Raw genomic sequence first — 20805 nt, forward strand, 5'->3', positions numbered from 1 at the left:
CATACCCTTTCATCAGTTTATGGGACACCTGGGTGGCTCAGTTGATTAAATGTCTGACTCTTGATTTCTGCTCAGGGCATGATCTCACTGTCATGAGATTGAGCCCCATGGAGCATGGAGCCTGCTTAGGATTCTCTCTCTCCCTCTCCCTTTGCCTCTTTCCCACTTGTGTGCATCCACACTCACACTCTCTCTCCCCTAAAATAAATAAACATTAAAATAAATAAGTAAAGGCATATCCTTTCATCAACTTTTAAACCAACTGTTAGAATGTTCCATATTCTTCCTATTTTGTCAGATACTTATATTTGATCAAATAAAATATTTTACAGGATTTGGAGCGAGACACTCTCCCATATAAGACTTGAGTTAGTAAAATAGAGCGTCAGTATTCTCTTTCCCAAAGAGTATTTCACTTACCCCAATGGATTCAAATGGGTTTCTTTTAATATGCTAGAATCAGAATCTTATATATGATAAGTTATAGTATATATTACATTTTAAAATGATAAACTACAGTTGATGTGTTTCTTGGGTGAAGTAAATATTCAGAAGAGAAAAAAAAATAAAAACAAGGAGGCATTGTTTTGGGAACAAAAAACAGAAAAAAGAGTTTGATTCGTATCCTTTATTTCAAGCATGCTGTTTTATTTTGAACTTTTAAATCGTGCCTGATTTTTCATATTTGTACTTCTGCTCACTCGAGGAACTGTTTCTTCAGTTGAGATGCCCATTGTGGTTATTGAGCGCTCTACCCCCTCTTTTTGTGACTCCTCCCCGACTTCAGTAATCTTTAATGGATAGAGAAGGCTGACTCATCTGACTCATTTCATGCTATGAAGAGAAAAAAATTTTTTGAAGAATTGTTGAAGCGGTCATATTCTCTCAGTCTGTGTTTTTGTTAGATCTCTTCAAGCAAACTTGAGAAAGAAATCTCTAGGGACAAATGTGTGCATTGGCTTTAGGGAGTTTTCTGAAGATGAAACTGTGGAGAGATCTAGGACTTGAAAACTGGGCCCCCATTTAGGGCTTAGAGTGTCCATGATAGTGGAAGTCAACACAAGAAACTGGGGAGGTGGGTGTGGGGTATAAAGGATCACACGGAGCCACATGAAGGAGGTGCTGAGGTGCAAGGTGGCTCTGAATTTAATTAGGTTAAAGTCAGACATGAGATGCCTATAGGAAAACAGCTGAGGCAATTCTTGGCTTAGTGAGCGATTCTTATTTTTTGGATGGGACAAAAACAGAACGTGTATATAGCTTATATATAGGAACAGGGAAGCCACATTATAAAGAGTTTGATCTGTCAAAACTTGGAACTATGAAATCAGATATAAAGACAGATTCTCTATACTATCTATATAGGCAGCCATCTAGAATGCATTAAAACGTTGTTGTTTTTGAAATAGTTTGTCCACTTTTTGAAAGCTACAGTGTATTAATACATACATTTAGGAGCAAGTAGCATTTCTCTTTATAATTCCTCCTGGGGCGCCTGGGTGGCTCAGTTGGTTAAGCATCTGACTTCAGCTCAGGTCGTGATCTCAGGGTTTGTGGGTTCAAGCCCCACGTTGGGCTCTGTGCTGACAGCTCAGAGCCTGGAGCCTGCCTCGGATTCTGTGTCTCCCTCTCTCTCTGCCCCTCCCCTGCTCATGCTGTGTCTGTCTGTCTGTCTCTCAAAAATAAATAATAAACATTTAAAAATATTTATAATTCCTGCTTATGTTAGGAGTGTCCCATGTTGCTCCGCTACTCCATTGCCACTGAAACACTATCAGTGCACATCATTCATATTTGTGTGTGAATCTCATAAAGTCAGCATTTGTTGCTAGCAATTTTCAAGTTAAAAATTTCTTTAGCCCTAAAAAAATTTTTTTTTGTTAGCTTTAGCAGATTTCATCTTTCTTCCCAGTTTGACCCATTCATACATTACATACATTCCTGCGTTACATACATTCACGTATTAACAAAGGAAAAGTAAAGAAAACATCAACAAGGACTGCTGACAACCTCTACTGGGCTCCTAGGAGAGAGAAAAATACTGTTGACCCTTGAACAACACAGGTTTGAATTGTGTGTGTTATAATTCACTTATAGGTGGATATTTTTCTATAAATACAGTACAGTACTGTAAGTATATTTTTCTTCCTTAAATTTTCTTAGAATTTTCTTCTCTCTCTGTTTATTGTAAGAATACAGTATACAATACATAGAACATACAAAATATGTATTAATCAGCTGTTTATGTTATCATTAAGGCTTCCTGCCAACTGGAGGCTGCTTTTGGGGGGGGGAGTCAAAAGTTAGACGCAGATTTTCAGCTCTGCGGAAGCTCATCCCGACCTCCGTCAAGGATCAACTGTACTCCCATCTTGTCTATAGTGAAGAAAACCCAAGACTCAAGGACACCCTAAAACCCTTAGGAATCCTCTGTAAACATCAGAAGCAACAAAAGGATTTTCAGTTTTAGCAATGAGCAGTAACTGACTGGACCTTCAAATTGTATGCGTTAGTCTTTTACTGAGAGTTCTGGGCCTGGGTGCCAGATGGTGCGGGCGGGTCACACACAGCAGGGGCTGGGAGCTGTGGTGGCAGCAGTAAAAAAAAAAAAAAAAAAAAAGAGAGAGAGAGAATTCTGCAGCAACAGCTTTGGTATTTCGGGGTTTTGGAGTTTTTTTCTTCCCACTCACATTAGTTCAATTTCTTAAGGTTATGTAGAATTTTTCTGCATTGGATCCTCATCAAAGGTTATGTGCTGGCAAAGCCGGTTTTCCTAGAAACTTGTAGGAATGGTTTAAATGGAAGTTGATAGAAGTCCTGATGAGCAGCTGCCCTGCCTGGAAGAAATTGTGTGTGTGAACTGTCAGCTGCACTGACAGAACTGGGCCAAGATATTTTCCTGCCTGTTAATCAAGGCCCCACAGACAAAGCTCAAGGAAGGATGACCCCTGCCTCAGGAAGTTTTGAATCAGCTACTATTTATAACCATTATAGTCTGACTTGAGATCAGGTCTTTGCTCACTTGATAAGAAAAGTTCTTTGCCACATTTTACATTTGAGGAAACATTTATGAGCCTAAATGAGTGAAGCCTGTATGTGAAAGGAAGGAGTGTGTCAGTGGCTGTAAGTATTTTTGCCAATTTGGGCCAAGGGTGTGGTGGCAGAGATGTGGAAAGTTCAGTCAGTGACGAAATAGGTTATTATATTTTAAAGCAACTAATAGTTAATGGCACATTGGATGGTCTTTAGCACTGTGCAGACAGAGTCCTGTGCTGCTAATAGTAAAGCTGACATAAGAGGATGTGAAACGAGGGCTAGTGTTGTCCCCAACATAGGACAAGGGGAGGAAATCAGGTATTCACGTGCTTCCAGACTAACTGGCTCTTCCTCTGGATGCATACATAAACCTTTTAGTTATTCGAGATGTATTTCAGTGTGTGTACACTTTTTTTAATACTCTGCTGGTCTTTGTTTCCTTAAGAGAAGGTCCCATAAAGAATTGATTTTAGGGGCGCCTGGATGGCTCAGTTGGTTGAGCATCAGACTTCAGCTCAGGTCATGATCTCGTGGTTCACGAGTTCAAACCCCACGTCGGGTTCTGTGCTGACAGCTCAGAACCTGGAGCCTGCTTCGGATTCTGTGTCTCCCTCTCTCTCTGCCCCTCCCCTGCTTGCGCTCTGTCTCTCTCCACCTCTCAAAAATAAATAAAATGTCAAAAAAATGGAAAAAAAAAGAATGGATTTTACAAAGTAACATTGTATAGTACTACGTGTAATCTCTTATAAAACCTCAGTCTACCTAACTTTAGGAAATTAAATAAGGCAGAACATTAAAGCTGATAATTTGAGAAATATCACAAGTTAATATTTTCTCTGTATTATATCACCATCTTAGGAATGCCTTTATGGAGTTGAATTACTTAATGGATGACAGGCACATTTTTGCATGTGCAATGTAAATGAATTATTTAGGGATAGATAGAGGCAGTGTTTTAGGAGTTTTTAAATTAGGAAATTCTAGGGGCGCCTGGGTGGCTCAGTCGGTTGGGCGGCTGACTACAGCTCAGGTCATGATCTCACGGTCTGTGAGTTCGAGCCGCGCATTGGGCTCTGTGCTGGCAGCTCGGAGCCTGGAGCCTGCTTTGGATTCTGTGTCTCCCTCTCTCTCTGCCCCTTCCCTGCTTGCTCGCTGTCTGTCTCTCTCAAAAAATAAATAAAATAAATAAACATTAAAAAAAATAAATTAGGAAATTCTAAAACTGTGTTAACATATTCTTGTCTCATTTTAATAGGAACATTCAAGATAAAGTTGTAGCCATTTTCCACAAGGACCAGTGATGAAAATCCTTCTTTTTAAGAAGAGACTTCCAAGTTAAGCATGAAAGGAAAATACTAGAATTGCTTGGATTCTAACTGACAGGATAAAAAATACAGTATTTCACAGTTACTTATGATGGAACCTCAGTAGAATTCACACTTTGTCATGCACCCAACTGGGAACATGGATGCCGGTTTTTCTCGTTCTGCTCTTCAGACCCTGTCAAGAAGCCACTGCAAAAATATCAAACAAAAAATTTCTCAGTGGGAAGGAAGAACGAATGGTATATCTAACCCAGAAAGGTGGCATCCAAAGGACTTTGGAGTGAGGTATAATAACTGTCATCAAGAGATTCTTGAGAAAAATCCTGTTGCTGAGGGAAAGAGCAAAAAGTTGGATGCAACCAACTCTCAAAATGTCGGTCTAGGTATCAATGCAGATGCCAAAAGCCAGGACCAAACTGAGGGTGAAAGTGAGAAACATGAAGATGATCGTACACACCCATTTAGAAATGAATCAGAATCCAGTTGGGTATGTTCTCAGGTCAAACAGATTGAAAGCTGGAAAGACGTTTTGGATGCAGAGACTTCCTTACCTCCAGGAAATTTCTATACCTCACAGATACTGTGGAAGAAAATAGAGGCACTTCCCCCAGATAAAGTCTTCAATTTGGCTTTAGAACATTGTGACTCTTCAGAAAAAGAACTGAATTTCCAAGTTCCGGATAGTTCATATGGAATAACCAAGAGCTTAGAAAATATTTACTCTGAACCCGAGGGACAGGAATGTGGACCTTCTATAAATCCTTTGCCCAAGCCTCGTAGGACGTTCAGATATTTATCTGAGTCTGGTGTTGTGCCATGTAAAGAAAGAAACTGTGACAGAAAATACTGTGAAAATAATTCTTGTGCAGAGTCTTCTTTGGCCTCTTCTCAGGAACCCGAACCAAAGAAATATGGCAGACAAATCAGAGGGAGATCTAAAAGGTATGTTTTTATTTGCTAGGTGATGATTTCTAAGCATTGTCCTTACGGAACTACTTCCCTGCATGGGTTAGAGGCCTAGGTTGATTCTACAGATATTGATTAACCCGAGGGGAAAGTACCTACAAAAGGAAATAGAAGTATAGGTAATATGTGAGACAGTGTACGGACCCAAGAGCATCAGAAAGTCTTGAGTTTTATATTTTTAAGAATGTGTAGGGGCGTAAGTACATTCTTCTGCTTCATTTAGGGCATGCTGGCTTTGGCTTCACTTTTCACTAGTGGGTTAACTTAATAAAGGTACATGATAAAGAACACGAATGTAATTAGCCAAAAGCCTCCAATTTTCTCATGGTGCATGCCTATAGGGTACCAGCCTAGTTTATTATTCTCAAGTATCTCAAGTATAAAGCACCTTTGTAATTTTGCATGCAAGTCCTTTACTTATAGATGTCTCACTATCATACCAATTTAAAGAATACTAGAGTTTTAAAACATATAACTTTAAAACATATCTCCTTTCTTAAGGAAATCCTTTGAATTTGAGGATATTCAGCACTTTCGAAATCGGAACTCACAGAAGATTCATGAAGAACTTGGAAGAAATTCTGGCTCAGCACTTTATTATACACAGTCTGAGGACAATATCTATGAGGATATCATATGTATGTGTCCACAAACTTTGCAATTAAATTTAATGAGTATGTATTTGGTGGTGGAGCAAGATCTTAACTATAGGATGGTATTTTGTTTTATAACCAAGCATATCTTGCTGGGGAGAGGGCCGGGGCGGTGGGGAGAGAGAGAGAGAGAGAGAGAAAGAATCTTAAGCAGTCCTCACGCCCAGTGCAAAGCCCGACACAGGGCTCGACCCCACGATCCTGGGATCATGACCTGAGCTGAAATCAAGAGTCAGACACTCAACCAACCAAGCTACCCAGGTGCCCCTAGATATTCTTTTTAATACGGTAACTTTAGTCATATAAATTCTTTTGTTCTTGAATGGTTTTTACAGTTAGTTTAGTGGACTGCTCAGTTCAGAAGTAGATGTTTAGGTATAGTATTTTGAGAATGCTTTTAGCTCGGTTAGATGCCTGAGTGGTCTATAAACTTGAAGTGCCATTGATTTTGAGACCTACATCCCTATAGCAATATAGAATACGAAGCTGAACATATTCAGTCAGTTCTTTATTTCTTTTCCTAGCTGTAGTCACTTTGTTTCCATTTAACTATGTTTCTCTAAACTTTTTTTCCCATTATTTTTTAAGATCCCTCCAAAGAAAATCCATATGAAGATATTCCAATACAGCCTTTGCCCATGTGGAGATCCCCTTCGGCCTGGAAACTACCGCCCCCTAAAAGTGCTTTCAGAGCACCAAAGGTATGACCAAAGAATTAGTGTAAGGAAACATTAAATATAATTAATATAAGAAAACATAAGAATCTTGTTTATGATCTCCACAAAAAGATTAAAATGGTTTAACTAGGGCCAAGATGAAGAGGTTCTGAAACATGGGTTTGTTGGTAGTGATGGGTTTTTTGTTCTTTGTGGGGGGTTTTGGGCAGCACACAGCTTTTTGTGTGCTTTGGTTTGGGGGGAGTTTTTTTGTTCATTTACTAGCAGTTCAGAAAAATTAGAATATGAACACCTTTAAACAAGCCATGAACTTTTCGTTCCACTGTAGTTAACCACAGCTCCCCCTTAGTCTCACGACAGTCTGTGGCCTAAATTACCTGTCTCATCCCTGAAGGCATTTGTCACCCCTGCAGGCAAAGGCTGCCTGAATTAATGAGGACTCTGAGCGGTTGTTTTCTGGAAATTTGATTACCTTGTAGTAGAACTTGGGATTAGAAGCCTGAGGAATGTCTTTAAAAATGGTCAAAAAAGGAATTATGGTATCCTCAATTGAGATGACTTTAAAGACAAGATAAATCTTTTTCTGAAATAACTTGGCCTTGAGAACATAGGCATTACCTAGATGATCTTACCCTTACTGGTACATCTTCTCCTGTTTTAGCTTCCTCCCAAACCTCAGTTCCTGCACCGGAAGACTATGGAACTGAAGACCTCCCAAGCTTTTTTACGGTCAAAGCTCACAAAAGATACCACTTTGCCTGTCACTTTAACGGAATGGAAGCTTTTCCGAGCTGGAGAAGTTGCAAACAGGAAAAGGAAAAATCTTCCAAGGGTAGGGACTCCAGTACTTTAATTCTTTGACCCTTACTTCATTTCCATAAATGAGAATAAATAAACTTTAGACTGGAACGAATCCTAGGTTAGAACTGATCTATTGGGATGAGAAGATTTGGAAAGCGGCCTTAAATTTTAGGTTTTTGCTCATGAAAGAAAAATGTGTGAGTGGCTTTTGCCAGGGTTTCTCTATGGATTTGGAAAATTGATTTTAGATGGAGGGTTCACTTCATTTATCTTAGCTCTCATTAAAATCAGCTGCCTGTGTCAAGGAAGCACTAGAATCTCCTATAAGAGGACATTCTACGATGCTGGCTTCAGTGTGGTTATTCTCACTCATATATATAATTGCTGAAGGGAACCATTTTGTGCCTGAGTTTACAGATTTTCAGTAATAACAAAATATGTACCTTTAATTTGGGGCAAAAATTTCCATTCAGCGGGAAGAGAAAGGAAATTTGACTCTTGGGAATAGAAATTATTAGCGATTACATTAAATAACTGATATCTCTCTCAAGGGGGAAAAGGCAATAAATCTAAATTATGTTGACTATTAGAACCAAATATTAGCTATTAGAACCAAAATGAAGAAACTGGGATTATTTGTAGACAGACACATGTTTTTTAAGACAGATATATTTTTTTTAAGGAGGGACACTTCAGAAACTGCATGACAACATTTTTAAATGTTTATGTTACTTGGTTCTTCTGTAATTCAGAATGTTTTCAGGGTAACTATGTAGAAATGAAAAAAAAGAGCAGATCATTTAAATGTCTTCCTTAATCCCATCTGAATTAGCAATATGTATCCATTTAGCACACAATTTTTGCACCTGATTTTAACATTAAACAAAAGTCGCAGCTGTTTCTTGGTTTAGTAACTGCTGATTGGTTCCTTGGGAAATATTCTGTTCCACAATACTTTAATTCTTCTGATCTATTTCCTGCCCCTCCCTCCTTAATATGTGAAGAGTTAAAGACACACAGTTTTAAAAAAGCACTAAACAGATCTCTGTCAGTGAAACCAAAAAATCCTCAGCTGTTTAATCTCCTGTGTATGGTGAAGAATATGTAAAATCAGATGTTTAAAGAGTTGCTGGGCATTCTACAGTAGTCCTCTGATATATCATGCTGGCACGACAAAGCAGCCTCCCACATGCCCGGAGACAACAGAGCATGTGTTCACAGGGGTGAGAATACAAACACAGAAGGAACTGCATTTAGGATATTGTCCTTGGAATGACATTAACAAAATATTTGGGAATAATAGATTGTAGATTTTAATGAGATTGAAGGAAATTTGCAGTTCTTTTAATTTCGTGCCTCAGTATTTTAGGTAATGTGGATCCCCCAAGTACTCAAAGCTTATTCTCTTTCTGATTATGGGTGATATTATCCAACTTTCCTTTTCTAATTTTTCCCCAGTGGTCTTTTTGAGAAGTGAGGTGGGAAAATATGACCATGAACTCTTACTCTTGACAGTCAGGCAGGAACAAGCTGTTAGCATTTCTACTGCGACCCTCCTTGGATTAAATCCTATTAGGATGTTCTACTTGCAAATCACATTTTGACTTCTCGGTATCTTCAGCAACAACATTCCATCAGGAAAGCAGTTTTCGTTTACTTCCCCTTTGATGACTAGAGCTATCCCTGGAAAGGAAACTGGTTTCATAGTTTGAAAATCACTGATCTAGTCCATATGCCTGTTCCCCACCCTTCCTCTCTTTCCCTCCTGTGAAAGCCTGTGTGGGATTGTTTGCTACAATAGATTTCCTAATGTCTCATATTGTCGCGTCAAGTGTGTATAGCAATATGGTTTCTACCATTCCTTAGGAAGAATATTCTACAACATTTCCTACAACCGCAAGGTAACTCTTCCTAACTCATAACCAAAATTTCAATTTTGTTACTTTATCTCATAGTTCTAGAACAGATAGTTCCTTTCCTTTATAATATTTGAGTCTACTTTTGAGTATAATTTTCAGATGCTCATTAATAATTATACTATTTTTGTTCATTATGTCCCCAAAATACATGTTTACTTTCATATGTCTTTCCTTATAGCCCCTAACAATACCTTTTTATGTTGGATTCTCTTGTTTTTTTACAATGATAATATTTAAGAACACTGGTAATTTTTCACTTGAATGGCAGCTACAAAAATCTTTAAAAGAACAAACGCATCCAAAATGTGGGAATAATCTGCATATTGGAAGCACATGTTTCTCACATGTTATTTTTCTTGTGCTGGACTGATTCACTGCCTATGGATTGCCAGGACTGCTGGAGAAACAAGGACAAAAGAGAAAACAAGAACATTCTTCTCAAACTTTGTTGGCTCTTATGTTCCTAACAGTTGTAATTTGAGGCATTAAATATATTAAATCAGGATTAATAATTAAGAAAAAGCTTGGAATTTTAAGAAGAAAGAGAAATAAACATGGAAAACTAATGAATTCCTCTTTTTTATTTTTTTAAGTTTGTTTATTTAACCAATCTCTTCACCCAATGTGGGGCTCAAATTCACAACCCCAAGATAAAGAGCCGCATGCTCTGACTGAGCCAGACAGGCCTCCCAATTCCCCCTTTCAAAAGTGGCTGTTCACTGGGGTGCCTGGGTGGCTCAGTCTTAGGCTAAGTGTCTGACTTCGACTCAGGTCCATGACCTCACGGTTTGTGAGTTCAAGCCCTGCATTGGGCTCTGTGCTAGCCTGGAACCTGCTTCAGATTCTGTGTCTCCCTCTCTCTCTGCCCTTCCCCCACTCATGTTCTGTCTCTCAAAAATAAATAAAAACATAAAAATTTTTTTAAAAAGTGGCTGTTCATCAGCTTGATTTTTTCCTCTTTTTTAAAACAATCAAAAAAAATTTTTTTTAATCTTTATTTATTTTTGAGAGAGAGAGACACAGAGTGCAAGCGGGGGAGGAACAGAGAGAGAGGGAGACACAGAATCCGAAGCAGGCTCCAGGCTCTGAGCTGTCAGCACAGAGCCCAATGCGGGGCTCGAACTCACGAACCATGAGATCATGACCTGAGCCGAAGTCGGACACCCAAACAACTGAGCCACCCAGGCGCCCCTGAAATATTTTTTTACTTGAGTATTGTTGACACATATTTCCTCCTTTTAAAAAGTTTTTTATTTTAGAGAGAGAGAGATAGCATGCATGCACAAGTTGGGGAGAGGGGCAGAAGGAGAGAAAGAATCCAACTCAATCCCAGGCCCTGGGATCATGACCTGAGCCAAAATCAAGAGTCAGACGCTCAACTGACTGAGCCACCCAGGAACCCCATCTTTCCTTTTTGAACCCTACTCTGTGTATGTGTGTCTGTGTTTGCCGATGTCTATCTGTCTCTTTCACACACACCTCCCAGCAGCAAAGAAAAAAATTCTGAGTAATGTTTTTTAAATGGAACCTGGTTTTCATCCTAAAGCACATTTGAGAGCCTATTTTTATGACGTTTCTAAAATAAATTGTAATATTAGTGCTCCCAGTAGCAAAGAGAGTATTTGCTTTAACAAAAACTTTGTCAGCGTGATTATCTTTTTGTGAAGAATTCCTGGGAACAGAAATAACTGAGCCTTACCCCACCTTCCAAGTGGAAGGAGTATTCTGCTTCCTACTCTGGGTGATAGGAAAGGCTTGGTCAACAAATAGAGTGCATGGGACACCTGGGTGGCTCAGTTGGTTAAGCGTCCAACTTTGGCTCCGATCATGATCTCACAGTTTCTGGGTTTCAGCCCCGCATTGGGCTCTGTGCTGACAGCTCAGAGCCTGGAGCCTGCTTCAGATTCTGTGTCTCCGCCTCTCTCTGCCCCTCCTGTGCTCATGCTCTGTCTCTCTCTGTCTCTCAATAATAAATAAACATTTAAAAAATTAAAATAAATAAATGAATGAATTTTAAAAAAACAGAGTGCAATAGGCAGGTTTCTTGCATGTTGTGATGTGGAGTGACAAGGAATCTCTCTAAGAGCCTGTGCTGGGTCCTTCTGGAAAGAAGATAGCCTTTCCTCCTTCTCTACCCATGTTATGTGGATTTTCTATTAGAACAACATATCATATTACTAAAGATCAGTGTAGATTCAAAATTGAAAAAAGTCAAGGTTTTTACTTTTAAAAAGGATCTTTCTCTGAGTGAAAATCATTAGTAAATTAATATGAAAACTTGGTGTTGAATCTTTAAAAAAAAAAAGGGAGGTACCTGGCTGGCTCCATCAGTGGAGCATTGACTCTTGATCTTGAGGTTGTAAGCTCAAGACCCACGTTGGGCATAGAGATTACTTAAAAATAAAATTTTTATTATTTAAAAAAAACTTTTTAATGTTTATTTATTTTTGAGAGAGAGGGAGAGTGCGTGAGCATGGGAGGGGCAGAAAGAGAGGGAAGCAGAGGATTCGAGGCAGGCTCCGTGCTGTCCGCACTGAGCCCGATGTGGGGCTTGAACTCACAAACTGAAAGATCAAGACCTGAGCCAAACTGGGACGTTTAACCAAATGAGCCACCCAAGTGTCTGGTGTTAGTTTTAACTTGTGCTTTGTTGGTCTTTTTTCAGCTCGTATTGAAAATTGCTGATGTATTTGAGTCTAAGAGAGGGAAAAAGAGGGTAAAGTTACACCCATGCACTGGAAAAGACGTACCTCCCTCAAAAGGTAAGAATTGTTGCAGCTGTCCAGAGCTACCAGCATTTGAGGGGAGAGTCATATAACTTAACATTTATGTAAATTATAATTCTGGGTTTACTTTCCTATCTATCCCACTTAAATATAACTTCTTTAAGATAAGGGATTATTTCTTATTCTTCCTCAAATCCCTGCCAGTGAGACTAATTTTCATAGGCAGATTGCGTTATTTTATAATCCGACTGATTTGTAGTCTCTTTCAGTATAGACTCTTTCAGTTAGACTCTCAGTAGAACCGAGAATATTAGGTATATAGAGACCACAGGTATGTGGCACAGAACTGGTAGTCATCTACTAAGTTCAGTAGTAGTTTCATCCTTCAGATGCCTAGATAAAACCTACATTGTCTTTTTTAAAAAAAAAATTAATATTTTTTTATTTTTGAGAGAGACAGAGTGAGCAGGGAAAGGGCAGAGAGAGAGGGAGATAAAGAATCCCAAGCAGGCTCCAGGGGCTCGGACTCACAAGTGGTGAGATCATGACCTGAGCTGCAGTTGGACATTTAACCAACCGAGCCACCACCCAGGAGACCCAAACCTTACATTGTCTTAATTAAGAAACTCTGAACATCCATAGTGAATTATTAGAATTTTCTTAGCCTCATGCAAGATTCTTAACTTGGTTTTCTGACAAAGAACATGCAGAATTTAGCAGTTTTTGTCAAGTGAGAAACAACAGCCAAGTCATAACCAGAGAAGAATGTTTCCTATTTTTGCCGACTTCCAAAGACAGAAATTTCTTAATTTCCCTTGAAAATCTGTTCTGCATTCCAACAATTACTATCTGAAAATAAAATCCTCCCTGCTCCAATTTGAGCCTCTTTCTTCTTACTCTAAAATCAACTAGTCACCATTTTAGATACAAGTTTCCATATTTTCAAAAGCAGTGATCAAAACGTGTTCTAATCTTCTCTGCCGCAGAAGAAATCATTTTGGTTATTGCTGCTAATAGGAACCACTTACTGAATGAAGTAATAGATTTTCTACGTACTTTATCTCATGTGTAACATATGACAACACTAGGACGCAGGGACTGTCCTTATTTTACAGAAGAAGAAGCTGAGCCAGTGGAGGAAGTGTCGGTTTGCAGAAAGGAGCATGGTCCCATGAAGTCCTACCCTTTTCTGTCACCAACAGTTACTCTCCATTTTTCTCATAAATCTTGATTTTTAGCAGTTTAATGATTTCTCCATGTGTTTTTTTTTTTTTTTTATCCTCAACAAGGATATTGTCAACGGCTTTTTATGTGTATATTTCAGAACTAGGTACAGAAGATGAAAACTGGTGCCAGCTATTATTCTGGACCCTTTTAGACTCATTATCATTAATCTTCTGAATAGCCTTTGTGGCAGACATTATTGTCAACTGTTTCTAGATAAGGAAATAAATTGTAAATTGCAAATTATGTAAGATTTCAAGACACTGGGGCCAGGACAAATTCTTATGAAACATTACCATTTTCCTAAATTAATAGCAGTCTACTGGCAGCTACATTCTCGATGCTTATGCTGCACTAAGTAGGTTCTTACTGATCTCTTACTTTATTTGTATGTCTTATGCCTTATGGATTAGGAACATTTCAGTAAATTTGGCTCTAAGATAAGTTTTGAAAAGCCAAGTCTTTTTTTCTCTGTATCGTTATTGAAAAAAACTCGACAGAATGAATTGCGAACTTACAACAATCCCTAAATTGTAACTCTTCCCCACAAGTGTGTTTTTCCTTTGCAAGGCTCAAAGAAAATATGCATTTACCCAGCCTCTGTAACCAACTCCTCCTGTGGGCCTGAGGAAGTTGTCTCATGCCTGAGGATCTCTTGGCTCCACAGTTACATTTTCAGATTTTGTTTTCCTCCTTAAGCTTTTGTCTGTAGATCAACAATGACTGGTAGAACCAGATAATTGTATTTACCTACTCTGTCAGTACATGCTAGGTTTTACTGAATCTGTTCCAACCTAAACATTTCTTAACTTTTAGTTATCAGTTGTTACAAAATGATTTATTGCCCTTCTTCAGGTCTGTCATTATAATTTTGTGTGTTGAAGTCACGTGTAAAAAACGGACAACCTATTTCTTTTTTGATCCCTATAGATTCTAAATAGATGTTCCTATTGGCTTGTAAGCAAGCCCCTTAACCATCATTCAGTTTCTTGGAACACGGATCATCAAAACCTACAGATGTGAATAGAGGAAAGCCACCTAAATGAGCTTTTGTAGGGTCTCTTCCTTCCTTTCCCCTTTCATTTCTTTCTTTCCAGACACTTGATAGGCCCCTAAGAAGTGCCTGATGCTAAGGACACAAACAGGACTCAGGAGCTCACGGTGTTTGTTCCTTCATGCTGAGTAATACGTCATAGCTCCAGTGTGCTTTCTATCATGGTGGTTAATTTGAAGTGTAAAGCCTATAAGATGGTAGCTACACTTGCAGTGAGCACAGCATAATGTATGCACTTGTCAAATAGCTATATTGCACACCTGAAATGTATACAAGAGCATGGGACTATTGGCCATGAGTTCAAGCCCCACATTGAGCATGGAGCCTACTATAAATAAATAAATTTTTAAAAATATTTTAAGTTTATTTATTTATTTTCAGAGAGAGAGAGCACAGGCATGTGAGTGGGGGAGGGGCAGAGAGATAGAGGGAGAGAGGATTCCAAGCAGGTTCTGCACTGACAGCGCCTGATCATGACCCAAGCCAAGAGCGAAAGTCACTCAACCAACTGAGCCACCCAGGTGCCCCTAAAAAAGTTTTTTTTAGTAAAAAAAAAGGGGGGGGCGCTTGATAGGCTCAATCAGTAGAGCATGCAACTCTTGATCTCAGGGTGGTGAGTTCAAGCCCCATGTTTGGGTATGGAGCCTACTTAAAAAAAAATTCAAACCCCCCCAAACCTATACAGTACACAGTATTTAAATAGGTACTTTTTCTGTTACATGTCTTATGAGGAAGCAACATTTTTTAGCATTCTCTTATTCTTTATCATAAAATTTAAATGAGCACAGCAAATATTAAAATAATGTAGAATGAGAAAAAAATGAAGACCCAAGGTTTCCCAAACCTCCTACTACTCCCAGAAAATTTTATGCACATGCAAATAGTTTTTCTACCCAAACAGTTTTTTTTTTTAAAGAGGAGTGAATAATTCAATTGTGTTGTTTATTTTTTAAATGTTTATTTAATTTTGAGAGAAAGAGAGAATGCTCGTGGGGGAGGGAGTCACAGAATCCGAAGCAGGCTCCTGGATCCAAGCTGTCAGCACAGAGCCCACAAACTGCGAGGTCATGATCTGAGCCAAAGTCGGACACTCAACTGATTGAGCCACCCAGGCGCCCCTACCCAAATAGTTTTTTATACCATTCAGACTTTGTATATCTTGCTTTAAATAAAAAAAAAATTAATTAATATATTTCAGAGCTCTTTTAGTATCAACACATAATAGACATTTTGGTTGTTTCACACTTTTTTTAACCTATGGATATTGAAGTTCTATGTGTATATATATTTTTTTGCTCTGCAAACAATGCTGCATTATATATCTTTTTGTATATAACTTTGTATATTGGTAAGAATACAGCTATAGAATCAGTACCTAGCATTGGACTTAACCAAAAACTATGTACATGTAAAATTTTTATGACTTCTGCCAAATTGCCCCACAGATTATAATAACTGCTTATATTTCTATGGAAAGCATTTGAAAATGACTTTTTCGCATAATCTTTACTAATACTGTGTTTTATTAAAGCTTTTTATTTTTTCCCATGGCACGGTTGAATATTGTAGCTTACTTATTATTTTAATTTACATTTCTTTAATTTTAAATTTGGACAGTTGTCATGTTTATAGAAAGTTATAAATCTTTTTGTATAGATTGCCTATTCCTACCCTTTATTCCTTTTTCTGTTGTGCTATAATTTTTCTAATTCATTTGTAACAGCTATTTGAATATGAAGAAATTTATCCTTGTGTCTGCAATGTGTATTACAGTTATTTTCCCAGGTTATCATTCACGTTTTGAATTTAGTAATTTTTATTAGGGGGAAATTTCCATTTTTATATCATCAAGCTTATATATTTTTCATTTATGACTCCTAGCCTTGTTTTTCTTGCTACAGAAAGTCCTATTTGTGTGCTTAGCGTCACACACCCCTTAGTAACCTCTGGAAGTGTCTGGAAAGAAAGAAAAGGGAAAGGAAAGCAGGTTACAGAAAGATTTTTTCCTGTCTGTGCACTTTTAAATTTTGCTTTAACTTTTCAGACTTAATCTAGAAATTTTTCATTCACTTGTTCAGAAAGCTCTGTGTATAAGTGTGTGTGTATGTGTATGTGTGTAAATTGGCCATGTGTCTAGCACTGTGGTGCAAAATACCCCCTTGTAAAAGCATAGCTTCTTATAACCAAGGTACTTAAAATCTGGGGAAAATAAGAGCAGTTCAAAGCAGACTGAGCACTGTAAGAATTCGGAGTAAAGGAATGCTGAATTTGGCCTAGAAGTAGCTTAGAAGCACCATAAAGTAGCTCAGATGTTTCTCCGTAAATTTGTGTGGTTATCCCTCTGAGCCCCACATGTTCCTTTTACTCTGAATTCATGGTTAGTTCTGTGTTGAGGTTTTTATTTAGCCAGGTTGGTGTCTACCTTTGATATCTTGTTTGGGAATATAAGGACAAGGACATGAATGTAGCAATAGAATCTATTCTGAACCAGACTTCTTAGAATCAGGGATGAGCTGGGAGCTGAGGAGGGAGGTGGGGTGTGGGAAGGAGCTAGAGTAGATTAGTTGCCCCTCTGGTCGTGAGCGGCTGTTTTCTTTTGTGACTGCCCTACCCTGTTGTAACCAGGTGGTCTGGAGAACGGCTCAGCGTCCTTATTACCCCTGACTCCAGGGCTCCCGGCCCATGGAGACTTTTGCACTGTTCTCATCCCCATGGACTCCCTACTGTCGAACAAGACAAATAGAAACTCTTTCTCTCTTTTCAGGTGAAACCAGTGGGAACGAAAGTGATGCGGAGTATCTGCCAAAGAGTGAGTGAGTCAGTGGGGCTGCTCCCTTTCTCGTGATGATCATGGTCATGGGTGGAGTAGCACCTGCCTTTGGGATTGAGCATGTTTTTCCCACATTCAGCTTTATTTAGTGGGTGATATTTTTATGATAAGACCTGCTGAAATTTGGGGGACTAAGCAGTACACTGTTAGATGTTTGACAGCGTTAAAAACCTCCCGTGGTGGAATGAGGCAAACAGTACGGCTCTTAAGATGGAGCGCTCTTAGGGGAGCAGCGAAACTGCATGTTCAGACATAGGTGCAGGAGTTTCCCAGCAGCCAAAACAGAGTATGTGAATCATCCTCTGAGACAAATACATACCATTAAATACCTAATTTTTCATAATCACTCAAGTGTACTTATTTAAGTAACTTTGACATCTCTGATACTGAGATAGGAAATATCGATCCATCTCTCATTTACAGACATTTACTTATATTACAAATTATTGTGCCGTTTGCTTTCTGCTAGCACATAGAATCTGCCATACATTTTTTGACTGTATGTGTTCAGACATATCATGGTCTCTGTATCCTTCACGTAATGGATTTTCATAGCAAATTATATAGTTCCTGTTTCACTGACTGACATATCAAGGCATGGAGACAGTCAGAGACATGAATTGTCAAAGCTGAGTGTAGGGCAGTTCCGAGTCTGATACTCGGGTCTTATGATTAATAGTCATGTGCTCTCTCCGTTGGCCTGATTGCTTCAGGTGTTTGATTCTGGAGCCTTACTAAGGTGAAACTTAAGTCATCATCAAGTTCAGCCTGGATGTGTAAGGATGACAGAGCTAATGCCGTTGCTGCTGAGAAACAGGACGTAAAATTTTCTTGATTTGAACTGAGCTTTGCCTAGAGCACTAAATGTACTGGATAGTTCGGGGGAACCATTTCGAGATGAATTTTGAAGTGTTCTTAATATTTGATCCGTGGTGTAACTTCTTTGGGGGCAGAATGTGTCACATCTCAAAAGAGAAGCAATTAGTCAGAGGCTGCGTCTTTCGATCGTGGCTCAGAATAACACATCATCAAATCTCTGGGCCACTTAGACTATTTCTTCTGCAAGTTCTGCATTTCCTCTACAGGAGACTACCCCAAATTGTCCACAGTTTGGAGATAAATGAGAATAAAGGATAAATGCTACCCAGTTTTGAGTGGAATTTCTCATATTTAAGTAGTATGCTTCCATAATTTCATTCTTTTGAGAAATAGTCTATTAATAGGTGTCTTCTTTTGGTTCATTTTTCCCCCCTTGGATTTAACACCATATATTGATGTAAGCATGTGTCCGTTGTCAGTAATATATGCCAAGGAGAGAAGGGTAAAAGGCAGTTTCTTTAATGTGAGGATATTTATTTTAATTTTATCAAACTCATCCTTTTGTGTACTTAGCCTCTGTAGGACTCTGTTCTTTTATCAGATCTTCCCCCCAGCGTGTACACACACACACACACACACACACACACACACACACACACGTGATTTCATGGTCCCAATGATGAGGGAAATAAAGGCAAGAGAAATGCAGCTTAAAGTAAATTTCCTTACAGCCTGCAGCCCACTGATAGACACCTGAAACATGCAGAGCGTGGCCTTCCTCAAGGAATTCATGGCTGCCTTCCTGCCTTAATGTTTATGTTTTATTAAAAACTAAAAGTAGAGGCACCTGGGTGGTTCAGTTGGTTAAGCATCTGACTCTTGATTTTGGCTGAGGTCATGATCTCACAGTTTGTGAGTTCGAGCTGCACATGGGGCTTCGGGCTGGCAGTGTGGAGCCTGCTTGGGATTCTCTCTCTCCCTCTCTCTCTCTGCTCCCCTTCCCTCAAAATTAATAAATAAACTTTTAAAAAACTTAAAAAAAAAAACCTAAAAGCAACCTTATCTTGACAATAGTTACATCTTCAGGGTCCTGGAAGACCCTGCCTTTAGCATCCGGAAATTCCTTAGAAACTCACTTCATCTCTATCCCCCCTCCCTCCACACACTCAAAAGTATATAATCAGTCTCTCCTCACAACCCCAGTGCAGCTCTTTCTGCCCACGGGTCCTGTGCCCATGCTATAATAAAACCTCATTTTTGCACCAAAAACGTCTCAAGAATTCTTTCTCAGTCGTTTACTCACGAACCCCGCTTCATAATTTCATCACCAGCCAGTGGCATCTGTTGTCAGGCCAGTGCTTTCACCTGACGTTTTCCACGTATCCTGGTGTTACGCCGCGGAAGATGGGAGAGCACAGAATATGTGTTGGGACGCACCTAGAGTATCGGTTGGGACACCGCGGGCTCCTGGGCGCTTGTGAGACTCTGTACTTGTTCCCCAAGTATGTCATAGCCCTCCCAGGGCTGTGTGGCAGACGTCGGTTAGTCAGCACTCCGTCAGCAATGACTGGGTGAAGATTAGTCCAAATGGGTCATGACCTCTGGGTGCTGGAGGGAAGATGGGGCTACAAAGGAAAAACAGTGCTCCCTGATTTCATTGCAGACCGCCACAAGCGCTTAGCCCAGCTCCAGCAGTCTTCCAAGAGGAATCCTCACTACCAGACCTTAGAGAGGGATCTTATTGAATTACAGGAGCAGCAGCTCTTTGAACTTTTTGTGGTGGTGTCCCTCCAGAAGAAGCCATCGGAAATAAGCTACATTCCCCAGGTCATACAGCAGTTCCCTGGCAAGGTAGGTGCAGGGAGACCAAGAGTCGTCCAGGAGTGTTCTCGTGTCTCTGTGTTTTATCTCCGCTCTTCTTTCTATTGTGATCTCAAGCAGCTTTTACTAATACTGTACCTTTTGTAGGATCTGGTAAGTGACTCTGGTGATGTCTCACGTCTGGCTGAGCTGCAAACAAGGGCAAAATCTTATTATCCAAATTGTTTATTTTATTTTATTTTATTTTATTTTGCTCTGCTGTTTACTAAGTGCCCTTTAGCAAGTTGCAAAACCTCAGTTTTCTCATTCTTTTTTTTTTTTAATGTTTGTTTATTTTTGACAGAGAGACAGAGCATGAGCGGGGGAGGGGCAGAGAGAGGGGGAGACACAGAATCTGAAGCAGGGTCCAGGCTCTGAGCTGTCAGCACAGAGTCCGACGCAGGGCTCGAACTCACAGACCGTGAGATCATGACCTGAGCCGAAGTTGACGCTCAACCGACTGAGCCACCCAGGCGCCCCTCAGTTTTCTCACTCTTGATGAGGGGAACAGTAAATACGACAGAACAGGGTAGCAGTTTAGAGCATGGACTCTTAAGCCAACTCTCTGCACTTGCCACTAATTAGCACTGTGACTTTGAGCAGTTACTTAACTGCTCTGTGCCTTGGTTTCTTCATTTGTAAAATGGAGGTAATCATAATAATGTCTATCCCGTTGAGTTGCAGTGAGGATTAAATGAGCTGTATAAGGCACTTAGAATAGTGTCTAGCATATAGTCAGCACTATAGAATGTTATCCATTATTAGTGAGGGTTTAATAAGATAATGTATTTAAAGTGCTTAACACAGTCCCTGGCACATAGTAAGCACTTCATAAATGGTAGCTATTATTAACAAATATTATTTGATTTTCTCTGTCTTATGCCTGAGAGGGCATAACATTAAAAAGCAAACAGA

The 20805-nt window shown here is 39.4% G+C and overlaps 1 protein-coding gene across 3 annotated transcripts in view; it reads left to right on the forward strand.

Moving 5' to 3' along the window:
• Nucleotides 1–3057: 3057 nt before the first annotated feature.
• The window catches only part of DENND2C (DENN domain containing 2C), a 42063-nt gene continuing 24315 nt past the window's right edge, over nt 3058–20805 (forward strand). For 2 of the 3 annotated variants that reach the window (XM_047085702.1, XM_047085704.1), the window contains exons 1-7: nt 4238–5303; nt 5829–5965; nt 6569–6681; nt 7319–7489; nt 12043–12139; nt 17146–17190; nt 19694–19881. In XM_047085702.1, coding sequence (XP_046941658.1) covers nt 4483–5303; nt 5829–5965; nt 6569–6681; nt 7319–7489; nt 12043–12139; nt 17146–17190; nt 19694–19881 — 1572 coding nt within the window. In that variant the 5' untranslated portion in view covers nt 4238–4482. Of the gene's footprint in view, nt 3124–4237; nt 5304–5828; nt 5966–6568; nt 6682–7318; nt 7490–12042; nt 12140–17145; nt 17191–19693; nt 19882–20805 lie in introns of those variants that run through there. The other variant, XM_047085703.1, reaches the window with a different exon arrangement.

This window comes from Lynx rufus, unplaced genomic scaffold (genome assembly GCF_022079265.1).
Source record: "Lynx rufus isolate CCGP_SWC_20201006 ecotype Redwood Valley unplaced genomic scaffold, mLynRuf1.p SCAF_2, whole genome shotgun sequence".
Lineage (NCBI taxonomy): Eukaryota > Metazoa > Chordata > Mammalia > Carnivora > Felidae > Lynx > Lynx rufus.